General features: G+C 39.5%; 1 protein-coding gene across 1 annotated transcript in view; it reads left to right on the top strand.

Moving 5' to 3' along the window:
- LOC113827155 (solute carrier family 35 member F1-like) overlaps window positions 1-10,000 on the top strand; it is a 54,844-nt gene that overhangs the window by 32,668 nt on the left and 12,176 nt on the right. The window contains exons 3-7 of the mRNA XM_070124135.1: window positions 1,325-1,484; window positions 1,983-2,139; window positions 4,544-4,754; window positions 8,802-8,905; window positions 9,216-9,400. Of these exons, the coding sequence (XP_069980236.1) occupies window positions 1,325-1,484; window positions 1,983-2,139; window positions 4,544-4,754; window positions 8,802-8,905; window positions 9,216-9,400 (817 nt within the window). The remainder of the gene's footprint in view (window positions 1-1,324; window positions 1,485-1,982; window positions 2,140-4,543; window positions 4,755-8,801; window positions 8,906-9,215; window positions 9,401-10,000) is intronic.

The raw sequence follows: 10,000 nt of genomic DNA, 5'->3' as shown, positions 1-10,000 counted from the left end.
ATTTTTGTGCATTTCATTACACATTTTGTTGTCTTATTTTGTTGGTTTTATCTCATATTGTTTTATTTCAATTTTTCTTATTTATTCTCATTGTTAGTTTCCTCGTCCATAAGGCTTGCCAGAACACATCAGGACGTTGCACAGGTAAGATACATAGAGATGAATAAATGAATAGATAGATAAATGAGTAATATATATATATATATGTGGAAAGGTATGAATGAGAACGAATATCTTCACAATACAAGATATTCGTTCTCATTCATACCTTTCCACATTTGTCAACATGAATGCGGTTCATATATATATATATATATATATATATATATATATATATATATATATATATATATATATATATATATACATGTACGTATGTATGTATAGTTATTACTCTCCTTTTGCTTTTCTTGTGATTTTGACTTTTTTGCGTTTTACTTTATTTTCCTTTTTTCGATTTTGTTTTCCCTTATGCAAATTTCAACAACTGTTTTATTTTGCTTGGTATTTTATTCTATCGATTTAATTATCCATGATAGTTTATATATCATTAATATTCTTAATTTGACACGATTGATTTTATTGTTAACTAACTTTACTAACAGTTCTTTGAATTGCCTTTTTTGTGTAATCTGAAAGTATTGAAAACTAATCTATATTGATTTATACGTATCTTCCTGGTCATTTGTTTAAAATGGATACAGGAAAAAATACGTTTTATCAATATTGCTTTATCTGTTCAGTTCAAGGACAGTTTATTTATTCGTCTCTTTATCTGTCTTTATCGCTCTGTCTATCTTCCACAGTTACTCGACTGCTTCATGACATTTCTATCTTATCTCTCATCTCTTTCCCAGTCTTTATTCTCTCTCTCTCTCTCTCTCTCTCTCTCTCTCTCTCTCTCTCTCTCTCTCTCTCTCTCTCTCTCTCTCTCTCTCTCACACACACACACACACACACACACACACACACACACACACACACACACACACACACACACACACACACACACACACACACACACACGCACACACACACACACACACACACACACACACACACACACACACACACACACACACACACACACACACACACACACACACACACACACACACACACACACAGTTACTAGACTGCTTCACGATCTCTTTCTATCTTTCCATTTCCCTCTCTCGCACCTTTTATTAACCTCTCTCTCTTTCTCTCTCCCTCCCTCCCCTAGTTACTGGACTGCTTCACGACCCCTTTCCATCTCTCCATTTCCCTCTCTCGCACCTTTTATTAACCTCTCTCTCTCTCTTTCTCTCTCTCTCTCCCTTAGTTACTGGACTGCTTCGTGGTGCCCGTGGTGCTCGCCCTCAGCTGGCTCTTCCTCAAGGTCCGCTACAAGCTGGTCCACGTCCTCGGGGTCGGCCTCTGCCTGCTGGGGGTCGGGTGCCTGGTGTGGGCCAACGTGGAGGACGGCAAGGCGGCCATCCCTGGTGAGTGGGGGAGGGGGCGGGGGTGGGGGAGGAGGGGAGGGGAGAGAGTGGTGGGCAGGGTGATGGCAGTGTGGTGCTCGAGTTGGAGTTAGAAGGTTTGAGTTTGGGGCAAGGTGGGGGGGTAGGGGGCGGCTATCCCTGGTGAGTGTGGGTTGCGGATGGTGAATGGGGGGTCATGGGGAAGATAGTGAAGATTGTGTGATAAAGGAATGTTATGCGTGGCATCTCGTCACCACACTGTGATGTCACGAGAGAGAAGAAAAGGGTGAATGACGAAGCGTAGTGAATGGTAGAGTAATTCAAAGTTCTTGATAATGGTCAAGTAGTTTATATTAGTAGATTCATGGTTGGTGTTTCTAGTAGTAGGTTAACAATGATTCATTCACTCAAAATCAACAGTTTTTTAACCGAAATTTCATACGAATGGCAAATATAACACATACACCCATTCACAAAAAAAAAAAAAAATCTTATGAAGGTGCTCTCGTCTCCCCGCAGGTGCTGAGCGACTTCTGGGCGACATGCTGTGCCTGGGCGGGGCCACGCTGTACGGCATTAGCAACGTGGCCCAGGAGTACGTGGTCAAGACCTACGACAGCGTGGAGTTCCTGGGCATGATGGGTCTCTTCGGCTCTCTCATCAACGGCATCCAGCTGTGAGGTTCCTTGGGGTCTGGGCGGCCGCTCGCTGGCTGGGCGCTTGAGCACACGCGGGCTTGCGTTTTGGTTTTAAAACTCTCTCTCTTTATGTCTCTCTTTCTGTCTCTGTCTGTCTGTCTGTCTCTCTCTCCCTCTCTCCCTCTCCCTCTCCCTCTCCCACTCCCACCTCTCTCTCTCTCTCCCTCTCTCTCTCTCTCTCTCTCTCTCTCTCTCTCTCTCTCTCTCTCTCTCTCTCTCTCTCTCTCTCTCTCTCTCTCCTTCTCTCTCTCCTCTCCCTCTCCTTCTCTCTCTCCTCTCCCTCTCCTTCTCTCTCTCCTCTCCCTCTCCTTCTCTCCCTCTCTCTCTCTCCCTTCCTCTCTCTCTCTCTCTCTCTCTCTCTCTCTCTCTCTCTCTCTCTCTCTCTCTCTCTCTCTCTGAGGGTAGTCGTTCAATACGTGAAGTCATAACCATGGTTTCAATTCCGTAATTAGAGATCCGTTCCCTACTGTTTTTATTACTCACTTTTATTACTCAAACTCTGTTTCATTACGGATATTAATCCATTTTTACGTAAATAGACAAATTCATTTATTCATTTTCCCCTTTTTCCTAAATTATAATATGAAAACAGCTTTTGCTTCTTTTCGTGATAAAGATATTTGAAAACCATTTATAGAGAAGCAATATAAACATTTTTTTCCTATCAAGGGGAAACTAATTTAAACTTTAATAAGCATCGCAAACATTCATATTTTACAAGACACTTATTTTTTCGTGAAAGGAGGTTGTCTTCTGAATTGATTACAAACAAATATATTTGCGTAGTATATTGATGATTTTCATTAATATTGAAACAAACACAGTCTTTGTTGAATATTGCAAACGTACGTGGATGTTTTTTAATTAATTGATAACGCAGAGTAAGTTTGGTTCATAAAAGGATTTATTAAATATCACTGGCTTGAATATCATGCCAAACCTCCTCTTTTCTGCTTCCTTTTCTTCCCTCCTCTTCATCCTCTTTTCAATGCATCATCCTTCACTTCCTTTTTCTGTCCTTTATGCACCCTCTTTCCCCTCCTCTTTCTTCTAACTCCTACTTGTCCTCTTCTTCCACTTCCTCTCCCTCTTGCTCTTCCTCTTTCCTATCTTCTCCCTCTCTGTCGTCCTCTTCCCCTTGGCTATCTCCCCCTCCCTTTCTCTTTCTCTCCTCTGCCTCCCTCTCTCCCTCCCTCTTTCTTTCTCTCTCATTTCTCTTCTCTCTTTTTCTCTCTTTCTCTCTCTCTTTGTCTCTCTTTCTCTCTCTCTTTTTCTCTCTCTCTCTCTCTCTCTCTCTCTCTCTCTCTCTCTCTCTCTCTCTCTCTCTCTCTCTCTCTCTCTCTCTCTCTCTCTCACTCCCTCTCTCCTCTCCCTCTCCCTCTCCCTCTCCCTCTCCCTCTCCCTCTCCCTCTCCCTCTCCCTCTCTCTCTCCCTATCCCTATCTCTCTCTCTCTCCCTCTCTCCCTCTCCCTCTCTCTCCCTCTCCCTCTCTCTCCCTCTCACTCTTTCTCTCTCCTCTCTCTCCTCTCCCTCTCCCTCTCCCTCCCTCCCTCTCCCTCCCTCATTCCCTCCCTCCCTCCCTCTCTCTCTCTCTCCCTCCCTCTCTCCCTCCCTCCCTCTCTCTCTATCTCTCTCTCTGTCTCTCCCTCCCTCTCTCCCTCCCTCCCTCTCCCTCCCTCCCTCTCTCTCTCTCCCTCCCTCTCTCCCTCCTCCACTCTCCTCCTCTCCACCTCTCCCTCCCTCTCTCCTCTCCCTCTCCTCTCTCCCTCTCCCTCCCTCTCTCCCTCTCCCTCCCTCTCTCCCTCTCCCTCCCTCTCTCTCTCTCTCTCTCTCTCTCTCTCTCTTTCTCTTTCTCTCTCTCTCTCTCTCTCTCTCTCTCTCTCTCTCTCTCTCTCTCTCTCTCTCTCTCTCTCTCTCTCTCTCTTTCTCTCATTCACCCCCTTCTATCCACTCTCTTATTCCTTTTTTCTACATAATCCCCATCTTATCTTTCCGTATCCTTTGTCGCCTTTCACATTTATCCATCATTTTAGTCCACCCCCTGTGCATCGCCCTCCCTCCAGATTTCATATTTATTAAATCTGATAATTAATATTTTTTGTTCCTTTCCTGTGTGATTTTTTTAATTATTAATGCGTCCACATACACCAAAAAATGTATTATTAAACTTAACAATTATTTTTTTATGATTTTTTTTGTGACAGCATTTTTAATTACGAGAAAAATATTAGGTCTAACATTTTTTTTTATTCTTGTTTGAAATTTTAATTACCCCCCCACCCCTACCCCCCAAGAACCACACTTATTAAACCTGACAACCAACGCATTTTTAATCCCGTGTGATGCCATCTTTCATCACCCCCCCCCCCTCTCTCCCCTCAGTGCCATCCTAGAGCGCAACGACGTGGGGTCCGTGCGCTGGGACACCTGGCCCGTGCTGGCTCTGGTGGGGGGCTTCAGTGCCGCTCAGTTCCTCTTCTACGTAGTGGCACCAGCCGTCATCCGGGTCACCTCGGCCACGGCACTCAACCTGGCACTGTTCACGGCTGATTTTTACATCCTCATCACCGGCATCGCACTCTTCAAGTTCAAGGTGGGTGAGGGGCGGCGGCGTTGGCCTTGGGAGGGGCGTGGGTTGGGGGATGTCTTGGGGCATGGAGGAAGGGATAGGCGTGGTCTGTGGGGTGTCCTTGGGGGTCGTGGTCGGGCGGAGGGAGATAAAATATCAGTGGGGAGATATGCACAGGGATGTCTGCTACAGAGACGCCTAAGTGCATAATCAAAGTAATTCATTTATATATTTTTATATAGATATATAGATAGAGTTATAGTTATATATCAAAGGCCATAAGGACACGGGGTCAGGGCGACGATGCTCAGAAAATGGTTGAACTGCTCGACCACCAGCCGGTAAACACGTGTCACTGTAACAGTGACACGTGAGACCGGGTCTCGTTTCCGGAGGGAACCACTGAAACGTAACCCAACATGACTCACAGAGCAGAGGGTTTCGACCTATGCTTTGCTGTGAGGTTTTCTGCTGTTGGAAAGGACCGACATCCTGCCTTACGTACCACGTATGTAAGCAGAAGGCCCAAAGGACCCACTTAAGGAACACTTATGGCCGTGCGACCATGCCAGAGCCTTCCGTACAGGAGTTGGGAGAACACGTCCGCAACAAGTTCCTTTGCTTGTTGACCATTGGTGACACGGAAGATATTAGAGATGACAAAACGTGACCATACGCCCTTCCCTTTCTGGTTACACATCCAGAGAAGCCTGTCAAATCTGTAACTACTCTGTGACGAACCCAGACCAACATGAGGAACCCTCCACCTCCTCATCAGATTAGCAGATAAGAAGCAATAGTTTCGTTGCTCATTCCGCCGAGGTGCACCGGTTTTCAGTCCCTGCGCAGGGGCGTCATTCTGGGGGGGGAACGGGGGACTAAACAAGTTCTGATTGCCCCCTTGAGGTCTGGCTTGCCCAACCTGAGGGCCACATTCCCACGATCTTTTTTTCTCTTTATTTTCCTATATTACACCTTTATATCTCTGGTCGTAACTTAAAAATGCTACAAGAATGGCTCATTTTTCATTTTTCTCGGATGGCCCGCAACTTCCCAGGAACTGATTCCTCCTTTTGATCGCCAACCCCCCCCCACCCCCACCCAAGGAAAAGCTGAAATGACGCCATTGTCCTTTTGGGATGTAAAGCCGTTATTCAGAGTTCAAGGTTTTACATTCTTTATGACTTTCACTCCGACGTGTAGGAGCGTGGCTAACCAGGAGCCCTTCATTCATAAGGTAGCAGACATCACCAGTTGACCGACTGTACCTGGACTGAGGCGGTATCAACAGAAGCATCTAGAGCTCAGAGATAGTGATGGGGTGACGTGGAGTCAACCAGCTTCCCAGAGATGTTTCAGACTAATTGGTCGCAAAACAGAGCCTGCGAAATTACCCGGAGTTCTTGAATTCTGATGTTACGGACCCTTTTGGACTCGGCTATCATACCATCTGTAGAGTATGATGGCAACCATTTACATACTCAGGAAAGATTAAATGCAACATAAACGCATGTGCTCTCTGAAATAAGATACAGAGGAGAAGAAGGGAACCCTGTAGGATATAATGAAATATAATTGACCTCCAAACGTACACCACATCACGTAGAGAGATGGCATGAGATGAGAAGTGGCATTGGATCCTAAGGCAGCCATGGCCTTGAAAAGATGATCCCTTAACGGAAACTTCCAGGAAAGCGCGCTATCTGACCGTAAGAACAGAAATGATGGGAATGTCTGGACTTAAGAAGGCAGAACCTGACTTTGGCTTCTGTCCAAAAAGCTACCCAACGCCCTGTTACCTAAACATCCCATGGCAACTTACGTGGCTTGTGGCAAGCCTTCATAAATTTTCCACAGAGATCTAAGATGACTGATGACAGTCTAACTCCATAATTTGCACGGGTACTCATGGGCAAAGATTCTCGCGTGCAGTAGCACTGTGAAATGAAAACGCACTCTATACATAAACTTGACTAGGAACACTGACTCTAAACATGCAAGGGAAAACAGGCCTAGAGTGGTGACCATTGAAGGCACAAGACAAAAAAATGACCAAATCACTCTCTCCCCCATTGTTGAAATCTCCCAAAGGCCCACAAGGCAACCTCGAGAGTATAGTATAAGGTCTGTAAAAGAAGATAACCTCAAGAAAAATAGTTATTATATGGAAGAATAGTCATAGATAAGACGTTGATGCGCAGTGGTGTATATTGTGAGGAATGATAATAACAGTAAAGAAATACATCGAGTCCTGATAAATGCCAGGAAAAGAAAAATGATTGAGTTACATGTTATATTATCTAACAGGTTGGTAATGTAGACATTATAATAGAAGTAACAGAAAGGTGAAAATAAATTATATTGAAATAAATTATTCTATGCTATGTATAATAATTTGCATCGAGATTCCATCTTTATTGTGTTTGAGAAAAAGATATGATAGTAGTAGTGCATTATGTATTATTAAGATAGGAACTGAAGACTTAATTTGTATTCACTGTATTCATTGCAAAATTTAAAAACAGAACACACATTGTAGGAAACAAATTAGAAACTACACATCTTATGGAGAATTGTAGTAACCCTAATAGTAAATATCTCTGCCACCTTATTTATAGAAGTTTGGAAAAAATAACCAAAATAACCTCTCTTTTCGTCTTCTTATTTCTGTTATTAGTATTGGTATTGTTATTATTAGTATTAGTATTTTATTGTTATCATTATCATTGCCATTGTCATTTTAGAGTTATTTCTGTTATCATTAGTAGTAATTGTAGTATCATTATCATCATTGTTATTGTTATTATTGTTATTATTATTGTTGTCATTGTCATGATCATTCATATCATTATTGGTATTATTATTATCATTATTATTTTTATTATCATTATTATTTTTTATGATTATTACTATTTTATTATTATTATTATTATTATTATTATTATTATTATTATTATTATTATTATTATTATTATTATTATTATTATTATTATTATTACTATGACTACTATTATCATTATCATTATTATTCAGCTGCCAGGTAATTAAATCAGAGAACCTATTCAGCAAGAGGCAATCCCGTGTGGAAAGGGAAGCCCACACAAGCCTCGTTCTGTTTTCAATTAATGCATTTTAATGAGACAAGAAGAGTAAATGTTTAAGGATTAAAACATTTAAAACAGTTGCTCCTTATCCCATTTTCTTCAATGTCTTGCCTCCTCAAGTGTGCAGCATATATTTGGAGTTTTTTTTTATGTGTGTGTGTGTGTATGTGGATGTAGATGTAGATGTAGATGTGTGTGTGGATGTGTATATGTATATGTGTGGATGTGTGTGTGTGTGTGTGTGCATATATATATATATATATATATATATATATATATATATATATATATATATATATATATATATATATATATATATATATATATATATATATATATATATATATATATATATATTTATTTATTTATTTATTTATTTATTTATTTATTTATTTATTTATTTATTTATTTATTTATTTATTTATTTATTTATTTATTTATTTATTTATTTATTTATTTATTTATTTATTTATTTATTTATCTATCTATTTGTTAACTTTATATATTTATGTTTATATTTATAAATGCCAGGCACTTGCAAACATTCATCTCCAAAAGAGAAATTGTATATTGGTTTTTATCTGATAATCAGCAGTAAATTTCAGGTGTATTATCCGTAGAGAAAAAGAATAAGACGTGAACAAAAGCTGTTAATGGTATATTGATTATTAGGTTAATTATAGGAAAGAAAGTGAATGAAAAGTAGTAATTTCTCAGTAGATAGAGAAGTGTAAACCATTCTAGGTCAGCCATCTTTCTGAACATATTAGATATAGATAAATGACTTGGTCTGAGCAATGTAAAGATGATTTATAAAAATATAAAAGGATACTTAGACATTACTTTTGTTTTATTTTATTCACTATGAAGATCATACCATTAGATACAATATGCGAGATATATCACAACCATAAAGGAGATGGCACCCAATACAGTAAGAATTAACAAACCTAATTTTCCCTTTCAGTTCCATCCACTGTACTTCCTGTCATATATCCTTGTCGTGACAGGGGTTATAGTGTTTGTCATTAAACCCACTCCAATCGCTTCAACTAGTAGAGGTTACTACAGGTTGGTATACAAAGAATTCTTATTTATTGACTTTATTGTATAGTAGTTATGTTATGTGCTGCTACCTGTATCGTGAATAGCATAGCAAATTTGGTTTCAGTTTTTGGTGTCCGAATTGTTGTATGAGTTATTGTATCTTACAAACAGTATGCACTAAACAGCAGTACTCAATGTTTAGGAATGTATAGCATAATCAATATGTACAGTTTTTTCACATATCTAGGAGATTTGGTGTGATTTGTGTTGATTCATATTAGTTTCATCAAGTAAATAATAACCACAACCATAGATTCATAATTTTACTTTCCAGGGAAATCTCTGTGGGCCGATCAAGCAGCGGCAACGAAGTGGAGCTAACCACCACTCCTGGAACGACTACCAGCAGCATGGGAGGTGGGGCATCTTTCACAGACTGGCCCCCCCTCCCTCCTGAGGTCAGGGGCTGCCCGGACTACCCCTACCCCCACTCACACTCAACGGAATTCAGGCCAGGAGGTAAAGGTGGGCAGTATGATTACCTGTTTCGAGGAGGAATCATGTGAGGCCATCTCAAGAGAGTTCCAGTTCAAGGAGTATTTTCATTTGCATATATACATGTACAAGTGTATATATATGTATATATATATATATATATATATATATATATATATATATATATATATATATATATATATATATATATAATATATATATATAATATTTATATATAATATATATATATATATTATATATATATATATATATATATATATATATATATATATATATATATATATATATATATATGTATGTATGTATGTATGTATATACATATATATTTATATGTATATATATATAGATATAGATATATAGATATATGAGACTAGGTTGATGGATTTTTGGTGATATAAAGGTGAAAAGCAATTGTGTTTTAATAATACTACAAATGTATTATTTGATGTACATTATTTGTGTGAATTTGATATCAGTACTTTTGGTCACAATTAATTATTCAAAATTCTTCACAATTAGAATATCAGCATTGTCATTTTTTACTCAACACTTACATTGTTTTTTGTATAAATATATAAAGATATTATTGTTCCCCATATGTGT

Source organism: Penaeus vannamei, chromosome 8 (genome assembly GCF_042767895.1).
Source record: "Penaeus vannamei isolate JL-2024 chromosome 8, ASM4276789v1, whole genome shotgun sequence".
Lineage (NCBI taxonomy): Eukaryota > Metazoa > Arthropoda > Malacostraca > Decapoda > Penaeidae > Penaeus > Penaeus vannamei.
Note: the sequence above shows the minus strand (reverse complement) of the source record. Positions and strands in the feature narration are given on the sequence as shown.